At 44.1% G+C, this 18899-nt stretch overlaps 1 protein-coding gene across 5 annotated transcripts in view; it reads left to right on the plus strand.

Moving 5' to 3' along the window:
• The window catches only part of KIAA0753, a 65945-nt gene that overhangs the window by 36649 nt on the left and 10397 nt on the right, over window positions 1-18899 (plus strand). For 3 of the 5 annotated variants that reach the window (XM_079796899.1, XM_079796900.1, XM_079796898.1), the window contains exons 10-17: window positions 1405-1524; window positions 3478-3567; window positions 5627-5705; window positions 6909-6992; window positions 9454-9630; window positions 10769-10850; window positions 16082-16202; window positions 16956-17180. In XM_079796899.1, the coding sequence (XP_079653025.1) occupies window positions 1405-1524; window positions 3478-3567; window positions 5627-5705; window positions 6909-6992; window positions 9454-9630; window positions 10769-10850; window positions 16082-16202; window positions 16956-17180 (978 nt within the window). Of the gene's footprint in view, window positions 1-1404; window positions 1525-3477; window positions 3568-5626; window positions 5706-6908; window positions 6993-9453; window positions 9631-10768; window positions 10851-11907; window positions 16048-16081; window positions 16203-16955; window positions 17181-17890; window positions 18060-18899 lie in introns of those variants that run through there. The other 2 variants (XR_013815011.1, XM_079796901.1) reach the window with 2 other exon arrangements.

Below are 18899 nucleotides of genomic sequence, written 5' to 3' on the forward strand. Positions count from 1 at the left end.
CCTGTATCTGACTGTTCAATGCCTAGCACAGTGCCTGATACTTAGTAAATTTTAGCAGGAATTTGGTACATCTTTGCTGGATGGATGAGTGAATATTTTAAAGTGATTCTAATTCCAGATAATTATGACTTACAAAACCATAATGATCTCACAGACACTGTCTGACTGCAGGGGACAGTGGGATAATGCTGACATTATTGCTGTGTCACCTCATTCCACGCAGCTAGGGAGAAGGTATTGTCCTCCAGGGGCATCGGGGTCCAGTTAGGTGGAAGTAGTCTTTGTGGAGTTGGTTCGAGGGCAACTTGTTTACCATGGACAGGAGTTCTTGAAGGCACAGTAGGAAGTACAGGAGGTAGGACAGTAAAAGGAAGGCAGCAAAAAGCAGTAATGTGGAGAGCAGTAATGTGGAGAGGTTAAGTGACTGAAGGGGTCTGCCTTTTGGGGGCTGGCAAAAGACAGGGTAAGAAGCTTGGTAGAATGGATTTCCCTTAAGATTAAATGATTCTAAATGAATGGTTCTGCTTACCCATCAGCTCTCACTTTAAAGGCGAAGAAGCAATGTCTAGAGAATTTACCGTCTTCCTTACATAGCAGAGCTGGGACTCATAACAGGTCTTCTGAGTGCATAATGTGCTTTCTTCATTTTTATTTCTCTCCTCTAAATTCTGTCTTTTATATATATGTTAGTATAGAGATGTGAATTCAGTTGGTAAGCATCAATTAGCTGAAGTTTATATTGCAGCTGAGTGTATGGGTGGTGGGTCGGGAGGGGAGTGGATAATAAGGCCTCCAGGCTCAAAGTGCTGTATTAGGCCTATAAAGGTAAAGGGTTGCTTCATAATATGGAATGTAATTAGTGACCCAAGTCTATATATTATTACAGGTTTTTGTTGAAGTTTACCCATTATTCTATAATTGACTTTTTTTTAAAATAGTGATTGGCCATGGGTGGTGGGGCTCAGTGGTTAGAGCGTTGGCCCCCCCCCACAGTGAAGGGTCACGGGTTCGATTCGCAGTCAAGGGCACGTAACTGGGTTGCAGGTCTATCCCCGGCCCAGGGCATGTGCAGAAGACAATCAATCAAATTGATGGTTTTTTCTCTCTCCCCTCTTGCCCCCTTCCCACTCTCTCTGGAAATCAGTGGAGAAAATATCCTCAGGTGAGGATTAACAAAATAAAATAGTGATTGCTTCCATGAAGCAAAAGGCGAACTTCTCTCTTTTAATACTGAGCGTGCGTCCTAGGGGATCTCACCCTTGTTCACTTTCAGCTCCCACCTTAGGGCCCTGTGCTGGAGATCACCGTTACTGAATGCTTTTATCTTCTCTGAGCTGTCACCTTTCCGTGAGCCATTGGCTGAGGAGTGAATGATTACAGAGATACACTTCTCATTTCTTGCAGTGCTGCATGGCTGAAGGTGAAACCTAGCCCCAAAGATGCCACGAAAGAGCAATCTGTTGAACAAGAAGGTGCTCAAGAGGAAAGTCAGTTGGGAGGTGCTGTTGAGCATGAAGCAGTTAGGTTTGTGCTAATATTTTCAAATCTTTGAAAATGTAAGGGCCCCTTTCACATAGACTCTAAATGAACTTTCTTCTCTTCCCTGTGTATAAAGTGGTTATTTAAAATGTAAATTATTAACATTTTCTGTCAAACTCTTCAGCTTAGACAGTGAATCCCTTTTTTATTCCTTATTTAATTCATTCAAAAATTATATGAGTGTCAAGTGCTTTACATGTATTAGCTCTCTTAATTATTATCCTATATAATAAAAGGCTAATATGCAAATCGACTGAACAGCAGAACGACCAGTTGCTATGACACGCACTGACCACCAGGGGGCAGATGCTCAATGCCAGAGCTGTCCCCTGGTGGTCAATGTGCTCCCACAGGGGGAACGCTGCTCAGCCAGAAGCCGGGCTCATGGCTGGCTAGCGCAGCAGCAGTGGTGGGAGCCTCTCCTGCCTCAGCGGCAGCGCTAAGCCATCAGTCAGACATCTCCTGAGGGCTCCCGGACTGTGAGAGGGTACAGTCTGGGCTGAGGGACTCCCTCCTCCAAGTGCACAAATTTCATGCACCGGGCCTCTAGTAACCCTATAAAGTAGATACTGTGGTTATCACTCCCATTTTTCAAATGAAGCAAGACATGTTCAGTCATTTACCCATGGTCACACTTTTAGTCAGTGACCAAAGCTGGGATTTGAACCCAGGCAGTCTGCCCTGGATGGTGTGTTATTCTGGTTCTTAAGCACAGCAGGTTATTTAAAATCTAGGATAGAAGTTGGAGGAAGAAAGGTTAGGAGAGGTAGAGTTGGGTGTCATCTTGAGGCAGTGTTTGAATTAGTCATGCAGGTAGGTGATATTTACAGGGAAGAAGTAGGAAATAGAATTTAGTTGTGGGTCAGGGATTGAGCTTTGGGTTAGCTCCCCGGGAGCAGGAATAGGAAGGGGAACCAGTGGAAGAACATCAAACAGGAAGGAAGAACAGAGCAAGGTAAGATGAGTAAGCCAGGACGAGAGGGCTCCAGCGAGGGGCATGTTTCTCCAATGAGTCTTGAAGCTTGCTTGTGCCTGGACTTCTTTGGCAGTTTGGTGGCACCTTTGGACTTTGTCCAACAATAATGTTGGTAAATGCATAAATAAAATACACAATTAATGAAATACTTTTTAAAGTTATATTTGTGTTAGTTGGCTGCCAGTTGCTTGTTTTGTATATGGTACAGTTGTGAGCGCTATGGAGACTTAAAAAAGGGCAAAAAAGACCAAACCCCAGCCCCTGCTTGTTTACCGTCAGTAGGAAGGACTTGTCATTAGCTGTAATTTAAGATGGAACATGGTGTGTACCCTAAGAAGTAAAGGGTTAAGAACAGAGGTTTTAGAAGGGAAAATAAATTGGGATTAAAAACTAGACCCTAAATAGGGGATGATACGGCAAGAACATTCCCTGTGAGGACAGCGGTGAAACAGGTCTCTGCATTCGTTTGGCTGAAATTGTTCTTGAAATTATGGGAAAGCAAAAATGAATACGGGCCATTAAATAATTTAATAATATTTACATATCCTAAACTGAAAGAATCAGAGCCCATCCGCATAGAGTTAGCTTTTCCCTTCGCTTTTATTTGACTTCACTGTGCCTTTAGGGTTCTCCGGGAGTCCATTTCTTTGTCTAGACTTATAGCTACAGCAACAGCTTATTTTATGGTTGAACAGGAAATCCTAAGTCCAGTGATGGATAGTTTTCTGGAGAATATTCGGGCACAGTTTTTGTTGCTCTGCACACGAGGAGTGCTTGTGCACGGAAGTGTCTTTTTACCCGGAACGTTACCTGGAGAGCTTATGGGGTCCAGAGAGGTTGTGTTACCTTCTGCGTCCCTCCTGGAGGCAGGATGGCACTCTGGTATCCCAATCTGTGTCTGTGGTATTGGCACCTGCAGACCGAAGCAGAAGTGGTCTGACTATGTTTGCTCTGTCTGCTAGACTCGCTTGGCTTGATGCAGAAACTTCCAAAAGATTGAAGGAACTCGGAGAATTAAAAGCTGAGGAAATGGACAAAATGCAAAATCAGAGGTAAATATCTGTTTCTGGGGTAAAGAAAAAAATAGGCTTGATCTATATCATCTCACTATTTTAACAGCTAGCTAATTAAAATTGTTTAAAGGTGTAGTCACACTTAAGATTATTGGCTGCCTGCCTGCTTAAAAGATTTTGAAATCACCTCAGAAGGCTGCAGTGGAGCCAGGATTGGAGTGCAGGGGAGTCCTGGCGCTTAGGAGAGCTGGGTGACTGTTCTATACTGTCCTCTAGGCTCCATTGGCTTGATGCTGAAAGGATTCTTGAACTTGAGCTTTCCTCTAGGGCAGTGGTTCTCAACCTTCCTAATGCCGCGACCCTTTAATATAGTTCCTCATGTTGTGGTGACCCCCAACCATAAAATTATTTTCGTTGCTCCTTCATAACTGTAATTTTGCTACTGTTATGAATCGTAATGTAAATATCTGTGTTTTTCGCGACCCACAGGTTGAGAGCCGCTGCTGTAGAGCCTAAGACCTTCGGAAAACACAGATATTTACATTACGATTCATAACAGTAGCAAAATTACAGTTATGAAGGAGCAACGAAAATTTTATGGTTGGGGGTCACCACAACATGAGGAACTGTATTAAAGGGTCGCGGCATTAGGAAGGTTGAGAACCACTGCTCTAGGGTCATCTGGGTGGACTGTTTGCTATAATTAGCTGTAATTCATGCTGGTCTTTAGGTCTCTCCTTGGCAGGGAAATGGGGTGTCAGGCTGTCCAGAGTAGAGTCTTCTGATTTTTCGCCTGGAGGGTAAGGATCTGGAGGCCAGTGTCCTAGGGGCTGAGTTGAGGAGGAGGGTTATAATTCTTACCATTGGGCATTCAGCGTGCATACATGGTCCACTCCTTTTGGCAGTGTACCTACAGCCGCAGCTGGGATTGGCATCCCTTAGTCAAGAGGCCCTTCCAGAGACTGAGCACAGACTGCTCACAGTGTTGGAGAGAGGTCTTAACTTCACAAACATCACTTGATCCTAGTCTTCCATATTTAAGCTACACCTCCCAGCTCACCCCCAGGCTAGATATGCCTGGTCCTGCCAGTCCTGTGCCTGTGTCAGTCAGTGGTGCACGTTGTGTGGGTGTTCAGTGTTCCCACACTGGCTAAGTATTCTGCTTTCTCAGGTCAGCTACGTTATTACCTTTGGCCTTCTGCTTCCAGCACCTTTCCCCTCTCTTTGTGGGTCTGTGTCTAACTATTGTGGCACTTTGAGAGGGAGCAAAATTAGTTTCATTTGTCCAGTCTTCTACCATCTTCAGTTGTTTAAAGGCAGCCATTATTCTTTTAAAATGTACTGAGAGCCTCATGTACATCATCAGATGTTTGATACAGGACCAGCAATGTTGCATCCACCTGGAAGTTGTTAGAAATGCAGAATCTCAAGCCTCAGTCAGACCAACCGAATCAGAGTATGCATTCTATTTTTTATTTTTTGTTAATTCTCACCCGAAGACATTTTTCCCATTGATTTTTTAGAGAGACTGTAAAGAAGGGAGGGATGGAGAGAGAGAGAGAGAGAGATAGGAGAGAGAGAGACAGACAGACATGATGTGAGAGGAAGCATTGATCGGTTGCCTCCTGCGTGTGCCTGGACCAGGACTGGGGAGCAAACCCACAACCCAGGTACAGTCTTGACTGGGAATCAAACCCATGACCCTTTGGTCTGCAGGTCAATGCTCTAACCACTGAGAAATACTGGCCAGGGCTCAGAGTCTTATTTTAATAAGACTCTAGGGGACTCGTATGGCCCTTACTATTATGGAAGCATTGCCCTGGCCAGTGTGGCTCAGTTGGGGCATCATCCCATATACCAAAAGGTGGCTGGTTTGATTCCCGGTCAGGGCACGTACTTGGGTTATGGGTTTGATCCCTTCACATCGATGTTTTTCTCTCTCCCCTTGCCTCTGTCTAAAATCAATGTGAAAAAAAATTAGGGAAGCATTGTGGGTTTATAAACATTTGATTTTCCTTCACCTGGAATGGTAAATAAATATGTAAAATAGAATATTTTCTTGCTTTTGATTTTAATTCTCTATTTTATTTCTAAATAGTGTTTCTGCTACCCAGTTAGCAGACAAGGTAGAGAAGGCAGTCCTGGAGCGTTTGAAGCCTCTGCTGGCGCAGGCTCAGGTAATCTGCTTCACCTCATTTGCTTGCCGTTTGGAAGTTCCAGAATAGAAGGAGTTGCTACAGAGGTCACGCTGACCCTTCATAGGGCTGAGTGTCTGGCAGATGGAGGCCGCAGTGCTGAGCCGTGCTGCACAGTGTGGTGCAGTGCTGGCTGCGAGGGCCTTCCATTGTGGGCCAGTGACGAAGACAAGGGGGAGAGAGAAAGTCCCACTTTGTAGGAAGGTGAGATTTTAGTTTGGGAATGAGTTTAGTTTGCATTTTTCATTCTTTTTTTAAAAATATATATTTTTATTAATTTCAGAGAGAGGAAGGGAGAGGGATAGAAAGATCAATAATGGGAGAGAATCATTGATTGGCTGCCCCCTGCACGGCTCCCACTCCGCCCCCACCACGGATCAGGCCTGCAACCTGTGCCCCGTCCAGAATTTGAACCTCGACCTCCTGGTTCATGGATCAACACTTAATCACTGACCATACCAATCAGACACAATTTCCATTCTTAGTCAAATGACTCTACCGGTGGTCATGTGTTTAGCTAACTGCTTCTGCTCTTTCACTTCAGTGGTTTGAGATGACTGACTCTATTTTTCCAAAGGAGAGATATTTCTGGGTACATACCAGGGCTTTTTTGAAGATGACATTGTATACAGCATCATCAGCAGGTTGTGCCATCCTCTTAAGCTGAATGTTGTGGCCAGACCCTTTGGATCCACTTGTAAATAGGAGCAGTCTGTGTGTGTGAATGGATGAGGCCACAAAAATATTATCATCTTAAATGGAGTGAATGGGCCCCTGCAAAGGTCACTGAATTTCTATAGCTCTAGTTTAAGAAATGTTGAATTATTATTAGAGTCCATAGGAATCTCAGGACTGTAGAACTGGGAGGGGTCCTAGAGACCATGTCATCCAACCTCTTCATTTTATCAATGAGTTAACTGAATAGAGAAGTGGAGTAATTGCATAAAAACACACAGCTACTCTGACAATGTTTACAAAGTGGGGGAGGAAAAGGGGCAGGAAGCCAAGATCAACACATGACATTTATTTTCGTAAAAACAGAATGCTTCAAATTGCTGCAAAAAGCCTCCTGTAGCTAAAGCTGATGAACAGTCCACACAGAAGTTATTCTGTTACAGAATGCATTTGTACTAATATGGGTTGTAAATTTTTATAATTCATGAGCTTGCTTGTCTGTTTTAATAGAGAGTCAATTCTTCTGTGGGAGCACATACTCATTTGAAGGATCGACCATCGGTAAACTCAGGGACAGCCCAGCCTGCAGAGGAGGTGCGTGTGGTATTACTACATGACGATGTCTCCGGTTGTAAGGAAAAATGAGGCACACATTACTTTGCAAACACTAGATTATCTTATTCAAGAAGTGGAAGTTACTTTTCATATGTGGCATGTTAATGTTTACAGTGTGTATTTAGCATTATGAGTTAGATCCGCTTTGCAAACAGCTCACAGCAATCTCAGGAGCCACAGGTTCTTGTTAGCGGCTCTTGCTCTCCTTGTGATGAGAACGTGAGTGCACTGCATGACCCTGAATGCTGATGGCCTCTGGCAGGAGAATGGCTGTCCTCATTTCCTTTCATTCAGCCTGGTTTTGCTCATTACTGGCCTAATTTCCTTTATACTCGTGGCCTGATATTTATTGTTAGGCCGGCATGTTTTGAGTGTCCAGTAATGACCCATATCTGGCCACACAGAGAGAAAAGATAGCCCAAGGAAAAATGATAACATTTGAGGGAAGAACATGTTTTGTAGTTGTCCAGCCTCTGGAGGACTGGCGGGCATGTTCCCACCTGCCCAGGCTGTGAGTGGAAGGTGCCGACTGCACCACTGACCCCGTGTGCAGGTTGGAAACAAGGTAATGGTGTCTGTGCGCAGAGCAGGGGTGAAGGCTGCAGGGTTAGAAGGGAGCTGGAAGGAAGCACCACCAGTCCAGCCGCCTTAGGAACAGGAAGGGAGGCAGCAGATCTCCAGAATGTATCCCTATTGTAATTATTAATAGTACTTTAGCTGCAGCATATTTTCCTAATCTTTGTGATTTTAAGTTTATTGTACAGTATTTTATGACAGAATCTCATGTGAGGTGAGGCTTCTGAGACTGGAAACTGAAAGCCTGCATTTAGCTCTTACAAATCGGGGATGCTATGTTCTGGTGCTCTGTTCAGATAGCCACCAAATGACACTTTTATCCTAGAAAAATAACAAGGCTAACATCTCATCTAGGGAGGCAACTCCACAAATGAAGTGATTATAAATGCTGTCTGTGAAGTGGACATGTTTGAATATTATTAAGAACTAGTGGCTCGGTGCATGAAATTCGTGCACGGGGGGAGGAGGGTTACCCTCAGCCCAGCCTGCACCCTCTCCAATCTGGGACCCCTCGGGGGATGTCCGACTGCCGGTTTAGGCCCGCAGTTGGACGTCTTTCTCGCAATCCTGGACCGCTGGCTCCTAACCACTCGCCTGCCTGCATGATCGCCCCTAACCACTCTGCCTGCCAGCCTGCTCACCCTCAACTGCCCCCCCTGCCAGCCTGCTCGCCCCCAACTGCCCCACCTGCCAGCCTGCTCACCCCCAAATGCTCTCCCTGCCGGCCTGCTCGCCAACCGCCCCCCCACCCCACCAGCATGATCACCCCCAACTGCCCTTTCCTCCTGGCCTGATAGCCCCTAACCACCTCTGCCTCAGCCCTGCCATCATGGCTTTGTCCAGAAGGACGTCAGGAAGGTCTCCCGGAAGGTCTCCTGGTCTAATTAGCACATTACCCTTTCATTAGTATAGATATTCTTCGCCCTGGCCAGTGGTTAGAGTGTCAGCCCGCACACCAAAGGGTTATGGGTTGCAGGTACAATCCCTGGCCCAGTCGGGGCATGTGCAAGAGGCAACCAATCAATGTGTCTCTCTTGCGTTGATGTTTCTCTCTCTTTCTCTTTCTCTCTCTTCCCCCGCCCCTCTCTCTTTTTCTCTCTTTCTCCCACTTTCCTCCCTCCCTCCCTTCCACACTCTCTAAGAATCAGTGGGAAAAATATCCTCGGGTGAGGATTAGCAGCAACAAAAAAGAATAATTAGCTTTCTACATAAGAATTACACAGATAAGTTTGCATTAAATGGTCTTTACTATATAACTTATGGAAGAAGATAAGTGTTTAGTGTTGTGGGCTGCTGTTAAACATCAGGATTGTTGCAAAGAGTTTCACACACAGCACCATCAAGAGTCAATGTTTTTAGCCCTGGCAGTTGGTTGGGTGTCATCCTTACACTGAAACATTGATGTGAGCATGAAACATCAATTGGCTGCCTCCTGCACGCCTCCCACCAGGGATTGAGCTGGCAACCTGGGTATGTGCCCTGATCGGGAATCGAGCCAGCAACCTTCCCGTGCATGGGACAATGCTCACCAGCCAGGGCATAATTTTTATTTCTTTAACTTTAAGATTGGATACTTGTTCATATCTTTATTGGCCATTAATAATATATTTTCTTCTGTGAACTATTATTATGATGCTTTACACAGACAATACTAGTATTACTTGGTTATTGCTACTGTTTAAACGACTGGTAAAAATTGTACTGATGTTACTGATTTTGATATTTACTAACTCAGAGGAGGTTTGTATAGCATAGAAACTGACGGTTGGATCACCATGTAGTTGGTTTGTTATGATCAGCATTAATCTTTAGGTTCCTCTGCTGGCTTTGGGTTGCCTTCCCATCCTCCTCTCTTGTTTCGTAGGCTACTGCTCTTGATTGTAAATCCAACAACAGTCCTCAGCTGGACGATGTTTTGGAAGATACCACTCGTGAGCTCCGAGCCATGACTCATTCTAAGATATTGGAGCCTGATGCCTTAGCCACCTCGGGGGACAGCCTGTATCTGGAGACCATGCTGCTCCGAATGGAGGAAATGGAAGTAAGGTCTGGGCTGCAGGCTCTGGTCGGCCACGGGGCCGGGGGAAGCTGGCCCTTGCTGAGCGCAGGTCCTCCGCATGCGTTTCTGTAGGTTAGCAGGACTTCAGAATCACATCACTGGTTTTAAATCCTAGTTCAACTGCCAACCAGGTGTCTGACCTTGATAAAGCCACTTACCCCCTCTAATAAGTAGGGTGCTTTTAAAGATAAAATACAGCATGAAGTCTCATCATGCCGATAGTCGCTTACTACCTGACACATACCTCAGGAAGCGACCGTTATCGTTATCCCCTGGTATCACTGATGTGGTTCAGAAAGCACCAGGAACATATGCCTCAGCTCGTAAAGGCTGCTCATCTGCCTTTGCTACCCGGCTGGCCTGGGATCCTGAAATAGCACAGATAAGTTTGCCGCCTGTAATTTCTACCATATGACTTTAGAATGCTTTTCTCAGAATCTTCAGTCTCAGACATCACCCAACCCAATCCCAGGATTGTTCAGAGCAGGAAATTGAGACCAATAAGGGAGTAAGTGATGTGGCTAAGGTCACACAAAAATTCCCGCCAGAGCTGGGATGAGACTCCGTCCAAGTCTCCTAACAACCAATTCAGTGTTTTCTTTATAATGATAATTAAATATCATTTTGGCTTTGCTGCTAAATAGAGACATTATGGGAAGACAATTTTTTTTTGTTGCTTTTTGAAAATTTAAAGATGTGTAGTTTATCCTAGTCTTTTAACTGATTTCCCTGTCTTGGGATTAACTGTTTAGATCCCGTGTCCAATGGTAGTCTCTAGCCAAATGTGGCTATTTAAATATAAATTAATTAAGATTAAATACACTACTCATATTTCAAGTGGTCAGTAGTTTGTGGTTACTGTATTGGGCACGACAACTATAGAACATTTCCATGCTCACAGCAAGCTCCAGTGGGCAGCACTGGTCTAGATTAGATTAATTAGATTAATTGCTTCATTTTTAGACGTCACCTCATAAGCTAATCACTTCCTGGTCTGGCAGATGCTCATTTCTGGCAATGTGTCTGTATCAAATGTATCTGCTGAGCTGTGACATTCTTGCTAGCTCTGGTTTCTAATGAAACTAATTTATTCTCATCAATTAAACTTTTTTTTTTAAAGAAGTACCAGGAGACAGTTCGCCAAAGATATAATAAAATTGTATATACTGATCCTCAACTTTGGATGCAGGAAGAAAAAAATGGTGAGTGCTCCCCTCACTTTTCCCCCAACATTTATCCTGAAAATTTTGAACATACAGAAAAAATTCTACAGTGAACACCCATAAAACCACCTTATAGATTCTACAATTAACATGTTGCTATATTTGCTTTATTTATACTCTGTCCATCAATTCATCTTATTTTTCATACATTTCAACTTGTGTATCAGCAACTAGAGTTTAATATCTATGGCTCTTTTTCCATTTGAGGTAAAATTTACATATAATAAAATGGATATATAAACTATATCACCTCCAGAAGTTCTCTTATGCTCCTTCCCAGTCAGTTCCAATGACCCAGGCAATAATTGTGCTTTTTTGCTCACTATAAATTACTTACCTGTTCTAGACTCTCATATAAATGGAATCATGCCTGCATATGTTCTTTGTCTAAGACTTCTTTCATTCAGCATGATGTTTTAGATTTATCTGTTACTTGTTTCCTTTTGCCACTGTAACAAATTTAATTTTGTAACAGGTTAAAGCACAGTTTCAGTGATTTAAAACACACATTTATTCTCTTACACTTCCGGAGGTCAGAAGTCTGATTAAGCCCTAAAAGCCTAAAGTCAAGGTGTAGGCAGCTTCTAAGGCTGCCTGCGCTCCTTGACTTATGACCACACTTACTCCAGACTTTGTTTCTGTGGTTAAATCTTCCTATGACTGCCTATTGCAAGGCACTTGCGTTACATTTGGGGGGGCCCTGATAATCTAGGATACTCTCCTATCTCAAGAACCTTAAAGTCCCTCTTGCCATAGAGGGGAACATTGACAGGTTCCAGGGATTAGAATGTGGACACCTTGAGAAGCCATTAGTCAGCCCACCATACTGAGATCAGTTCATTCCTTTTCATCGCTGAGTAGTATTCCATTTTATGCATGTGCCACATCTAGTTTATCCATTTGTTTGTGGATCTACATTTGCTTGTTTCTAGTTTTGAGCTATTAGAAATAAATCTGCTATTAATGTAGCATGTCCCAAAAAAATGTAAACACACTTTAATAGCTCATAACTCACTTAATTTTCACTCCTTTTCAGGTTTAACTGATTTGAAATAATGAATGAAGCCAGACTAAGCTTTGAATAAAGAAAATTTATCCTAAAGTGCCACTAGACTTTTTTTTATGGGGACACATAAAAGATAAAGTTTGTCCTGACTGCCGTGGTTCAGTGGTTAGAACGTCAGCCCTTGAACCCAAGGGTCGCGGGTTCAATTCCAGTCAAGGGCAGGTACCTGGGTTGCAGGTTCCCTGCTCTGATGGGGGCGCACATAGGAGGCAACCAATTGTTGTGGCTCTTTCACATCAATGTTTCTTTCTCTCTCCTCCTCCTTCTCCCCTCCCCGCTTCCTTCTCCTTTCTCTAAAATCAATGAGAAAAATATCCTCCAGTGAGGATTAACCAAAAAAAAAAAAAAAAGATAAAGTTTACTGTACAAAACCAGCAACAGTCTACAAATTGAGGGTGCACAAATACTGAACTGAAATGATTTTTTTTTCTATTTTTATTGATTTCAGAGGGGAAGGGAGAGGAAGAGAGAGAAACATCAATGATGAGAGAGAATCATTGATCGGCTGCCTCCTGCACGTCCCACACTGGGGATTGAGCCCACAGCCTGGGCATGTGTCCTGACCTGGAATTGAACTGTGACCTCCTGGTTCATAGTTGGACGTTTAACCACTGAGCCACGCCGGGTGGGCCGAAATCATTCTTGATGTTTGTGATTCCATTGCTTTGCGTTATCAGCAGTGCCTGGACCAGAACAGTAATAAATTTGAAAACAGGCATAAAAAAAATTAATCATTTTTGTAGATTCTTTTAAATTTTGCAAATGAACTATATGTTAATAAACAATGACTTTCTAATCATTCAAAGTGCATATACATTTTTTTGGAACACCCTGTATATTCATGTATAGTCTGTGTGGACATACGTTTTTATTTTTCCTGGATAAACACCCAAGAGTAGGTTTGCCAGGTCATGGGATAGGTGTATGCTTAACTATAAAAAACTATCAAACCTTTCCCCAAAGTGTCTGTACCAATTTGCACTCCCATCTAATTGAGTCCCTCTTGCTCCATATCCTTGCGAACATTTGATGTTGTCAGTCTTTAATTGTAACCATGCTGGCAGGCATGTGGTGATACCTCATTGTGGTTTAAATTTCATTTCCATGTTGAATAATTAGGTTTAGAACATTTTCAAGTGACTATTAGCCATTTTTATATTTTCCCTAGTGAAGTATTCAAATCTTTTGTACATTTTCTAATAGGTTGTCTTATTTTTGAGTTGTAGGAGAATTCTTTATGCATCCTGGGTATACACTTTTTGTCATATATAGTTATTTTTAATAACAGCTTTATTAAGATACTAGAGGCCCACACTTGGGGGGTCCCTCAGCCTGGCTTGCACCCTCTCACAGTCTGGGATCCCTTGCTCCTTACTGCCCACCTGCAGCAGAGGCAGGAGAGGCTCCTGCCACTGCCGCTGCTCTCGCCAGCTGTGAACCTGGCTTCTGACTGAGCAGCGCTCCCCCTGTGGGAGCACACTGACCACCAGGGGGCAGCTCCTGCGTTGAGTGTCTGCCCCCTAGTGGTCAGTGCGCAACATAGCAAATGGTCGTTCCGCCCGTTTGGTCGATTTGCATATTAGGGTTTTATTACATAGGATAATTTACATATCATAAAATGCATGCTTTTAGTAGTTTTTAGTATATTTACTAAGTTGTGCAAACATCACTGCTCTCTAATTCTAGAACCTTTTTACACAAAAGAATCACCCTAAAAAGAAACATGGCACTCATTGCAGGCCCTCCCCACTGTCCCTCTCTTCGCCCAGCAGCCGCTGATCTCCTTACTCTTTGCAAATATTTTGCTCCATCTGTGGCTCACATATTTTCTCAAATGTGTTTTATTACAGGAAGATACTTTTACTTTTGACAAAGTCGAACTTTCCATTTTTCTTTTGTCATTTTTGCTTTATTTGATTTAAGAAACCTTTGCCTACTCCCAATTTGAGGAGAGAGTCTTGTTTTCTTCTAGAAACTCTATGGTTTGGCTTTTGTGGGTAGTCTGTGATTCATCTTGAATAAAATTTGGCCTGTGGTTTGAAGTAGAGGTTGGCTCATTTTTCCTCCTTAATGGATATCCATTTGTTCTCATACTATTTGTTGAAAAGACCTTCCCTGTTCTCCTCCACTTGTAAAAATTCATTCAGACGAATTTTGGCTGCAGTTGCTAGGCTACTATCACAGTTTTAGCCGGAAAGTGTTACTTTAATTCTGTTTGATGCAGGCTTATCAGTTACTACCTTCTTCAATGAAAGGAGGTGAATAAAAGGTGGTTAAACATTACCTCTGAAGGAATTTAAGTAGGATGATTACTAAGGGCTGTAAAGGAAATTGTGGGTGTCGATGGTTTACAACAGTAGCCTATGTCACATATAATTTTTTAAAATCCTCACCTGAGGATATGTTTTTATTGATTTGAGAGTGAGAGGAAGGGAGAGAGAGAGAGAAACATTGATGTGAGAAACATCAATCTGTTGCCTCTGTAGGTGGGTGCCCTGACTGGGGACCGAACCTGCAACCTAGGTATGTGCCTTGATTGGGAATCAAACCTGCAGACTTTTGGTGTACGGGACAATGCTCCAACCAACTGAGCCACCAGACCAGGGCTTCACATATAATATTTTTAAAATATGGGTTTGGGGTGGGTGTCATTTTAGAAAAAGTGTTGTTCTCCATGTCAGATTTTGACAGGATGAGTCATTCAAAGCACAACACCTATTTGTTCCTTTTATGCTTTCTGCCATCTTCAAGTGCTCTATTCTTTGCTCCTGTTGGTTCTCTCTTCACCCCAACCCTAATCCCGCTCCCATCTTCATTCTCGCCACCCTTGAGGCCCGACTCACATGACCCGCTGTGGACCAAGCTGGCAGTGCTCCTGGGATGCCTGGACCGGAACCTGGCTCCCTCCCTCAGGCCTGTGAGCTCCCATGGGCTCCGACCTGCCTGCCATTGTAGAGCTGTTTGTTGAGAGGTCTCCTCTCTCCCAGCTCGGCCACAGGTCCTCTGAGGCCGGCCAGCTGGTCAAATTCAGTTGTGCTTCCACTGCACCCGGCACAGGCCTGGCCCAGGAGGACCCCGCTCAGTGAATGGGCGGGCACTTCAGCACCTTTTTGTGTGGAAGCAGAGGGAAGCATGGTTTGTTCACAGGTGGGTTGGCCATTGGCCCCAAAGTTGGGTTGCATAGTGCAAAAGGCAATCTTACCTAGGACTCGATGTTCTCCTTTTCCCAGGGCAATTTGAATTATTAGTCACTGTCTATGACTCTGCATAAAGTCTAGGAATACAGTGAAGAGGAGCTCCTTAGGACACTAAGCGCTAAAATGAGTTTCAGACACTTTAATTCCAGAATCACGGACTCATAGAAAGAACCCTGTTTCCAGTTGTTCAGATGGTATGTTCAGCCGCATCACACATTGAAAGTGACTCTTGAATTGTGCAGTGTCTAAGTGTATGTCCTCTCCTCTGTGAACAATTGAAAATTGATTGTACTCAGCATTATTTTTACAAAAACTGACTTTTGCAGCATTTCTGACAGTGAGAAATCACAAGCATATAAATGAGTTAGAGAAAGTTCTTTTGACTTAGAGATTCTCCTTACCTAAGAGAAGGACATATCTTCTTACACTTGAAATACATTTAAAATTATAAATAATCCAGAACTCAAAAGAGCTGTCAAGCCTGCAGGGTCTAGTTAATAAGTTAATGTTTCTATATCATTATGCTGATTTTCCAGCAATGCCACAAATTAAGTCAGCTAATTAAGTGCTCAGGTGTAAGTGGGTTTTTTCCTTCACCCTAATCAAACCATTTAAAGGTTAAAAAATAAACCCAACTGCCGAAGACCCTGGAATGAGCAGCTCGATCCCGGAACCCGCGAGCCTGGGGCTTGGCACAGACTTCCTTCCGCCGTCTCAGAGCTAGCAGAGGCTTCAAACGGCTCACTGTTCTACAGTGACTCCTCCTTGGCTTGTGTCTCAGTAGCTTCTGAATTCACCTTTTCTCCTTTTGCATTGCACTGCCTGCAAAACCATTGTGCTTAAGCGGGTGCATGTGACTTCCTCACAGGTGGTTGGCCACGGAGACAGCCTGTCATGTACACTGACTCTCCTTTATATGAGGTCATTTGATGCCTCTCCTTTTCTAGACCAAAAAATCGCAGCAGTAAGTGAAGGACCCCTTTCTCCTCATCCAATCAGGATCACAAAGACAGTAGCCAGCAAGGACCCAGACGTGCACATCGTGTTGGAAAGGCCCTGGAATGGCAAGTAAGTGCTAACGAGACTGACCTCATTGTAGTCGGTTGCCTTCGATGTTGATGAGTTTCATATTCCTTCAATTCCCACAAGACACAGAAATTCTTTTGAGCAAGATCTTGCCAAACTCCAAGATGGCTCAGTAAAGTAGCATGTTTATAAAATGGGCATAGAAACTGTTGCATCTTGCTCTAGCCGGTGGGCTCAGTAGATAGAGTGTTGGCCTGGGGACTGAAGGGTCCCGGATTCTATTCTGGTCAAGGGCATGTACCTCAGTTGCAGGCTCCTCCCTGGCCTGGGCCCTGGTCAGGGTGCATGCAGGAGGCAACCAATCAATGTATTTCTCTTACATCGATGTTTCTATCTTTCTCTCTCTCTTCCACTCTCTCTAAAAATCAATTGAAAAATATCCTTGAGTGAGGATTAAAAAATAAATAAAAATATATATTTAAAGTAGGAAAATGTTGCATGTTAAGGAGCCTGGATTTTTCTGTTGAAAGCATCACATTGGCGCGGTGGTTATACTGAAAATTACGGCAAGATTTGATGTAGGAGTTCTGATGTCTACAGGACAGGAACTCCTACCCGGTGGAGGGTAAGTCCAGTGGCGAGGGTAGACAGTGAGTGGTGATAACGCTGAGTTTTGTTCATTGTGAGAAAGAGAAATGAAAGGAAGCCTTTCTGGCAAACCATCAGGGTGGGTGAGCAGTTTGCCCTTGCTTACAGGTGATTTTGAATGTTGTCATCATTTTTATTTGTTCTTAGTTCCCTGGATGAAAGTGTGGGAACAGAGGAGAAATCAGAGAAAAGAGAGGCTCCCCTTCTCTTTCCTTCAGAAGATTCTGAGCAGAGAAAGGATCAGACTGCCCTCCTGGTCCCCCCCGGAATGCGACGCAGCATCGGAGACTACTGCAGCCGCTACGACCAGTACCTCCGGATGGTCTCTCATGAGGCCGTGGGCTCCTTCAATCCGTGGCTGATTGCTGAAAGGTCAGTAAATGTTCCGTGCCACGTGCCAAATGTTATCTGACAGAGCGGCGGGGAAAGGACTGGCCACGGTCTCATGCTGTGCTTTCGGCCTTGGAGTTCCAGTGGTTGCTTTTGGGCTAGTGGCCAGGTTTCTCTGCGAACGTCCTTTTCCCAGATAGGAGAGACTGTGGAGCAGCCTGGGTGATGTCGACAAGGGAGCGCGCTGCAACCTCCCTTCCTTAGGCAGAGCGGGGGCTCTCCTGTGGCTGGAGGGAGGGCTGCGTCCACCAGAGAACAGAGTCTGGGTCAGAAGCAGTGTGGTCGTGAAGCCTTCAGGGTCGGACAGACGTGCCCGTAGCAGCAGGCCTTTGGTCTTTACAACATGCTTTTACCCTTCTCCTTCCGAGGTCATTTCGTGGAGTCCTGAAACATAGTCCTACTGCTGCTAAATTTTTGAAGAATGGATAAGATTTTTTTTAATGTAAATAGTTCATTGAAATCCATTCTTTTTAAATTGGGCCAAGTTTGAATTCCTCTTGAATATCACTTTATTATAAACATGCAAATATTTTTTCATCATCGAGTCAAACAGTATACTATGATTTCTTTCTTGAACAAGTTTGAAACATATTTTAGGAGTTAACAGTTGCCTCTTTTTTATTTGCCTATTCTTTTAGATGTTTATGAACTTTCCCACCCACTAGCCAACATCTCAGTATCCTTTTTCTCAGTGGTCAGATGTAGCAGTTGATCTCCGTTTCTCGCCTCTACGCCACTCTCTCTCCTGAGACCCTCCCCCTCCTACCCAGCCTGGTTGACTGCCCTCTAAGTTGGCCCTGTGGCTCCTGCTCCGGGACTTCCTCCTTCATGGCCCAGCGTGTTCGTTCACCTCCCTCCCAGGTCAGAGGCTTTATTTCCAGTGCCCTCATCGCCCTCTTTCTAGGTTTACTCTCTTACTTTGATGGAGCATATCCTGCTTTGTCTACTGGAGGAATATTCTTGAGATTTGCCAGCTTGAAAGTGTCTTTATTCTATGGAGACATACTTGATTGATGATTTGGCTGAGTTTAAAATTACGGGTTTATTTTTCCCACAGAATCTACACCTTCATTTGTGGGGGTGAAGGAGGGATTGTCACTTAGCTGCCAGGAGCAGGGGTGGACACCTGTCAGTCTTGCTGCTCATTCTGCAGAATGTCAACCCAGGCCCTCATTTGCCACCCAGACCTCCCTCCACCTGCAGGGTCTCAGCACTCTTACTCCTGATTCCTGAGTCTTTGTTTTGTGAGACAACCAGCTTGCTTCCCTTGGCATGTCCCTGGACAGACTCCTGGTTTTCAGCTTCCTCTACTCCCTCTGTCCTGCCGAGTCAGTTAGGATTCCTCCATGTGCATTTTTCTTTCTGAAAATCTTGGACATTTCTCATCTACTGTTGTTTCTTTTTCTCCTTGTAGATTGATGTATTTGTTTATGTCCTTTTATTTTAGTGGAGTTCTGGGCGGGATCAGAGATAATCACTTATGTTCAGTCCCTCAGGTTTAACTGAAGTCCTAAAGCTTCTCTTTAATAGACAATGCCCTTCAAGGTACCTGAGCCTTTGGGTCTGGTAGAGATGTCGTATTCTGTGGGGGAGGAGAGTGGGCAGACCTCACTTGCTTCTGTGTGAACACAGTCCTGCAGTTGCTCTTTTATTTTCCCAGAGCCTGTTTGAATGGTGAGGCTAATGGGATATTGGGAAATC

This window comes from Cnephaeus nilssonii (genome assembly GCF_951640355.1).
Source record: "Cnephaeus nilssonii genome assembly, chromosome: 19".
Classification (NCBI taxonomy): Eukaryota; Metazoa; Chordata; class Mammalia; order Chiroptera; family Vespertilionidae; genus Cnephaeus; species Cnephaeus nilssonii.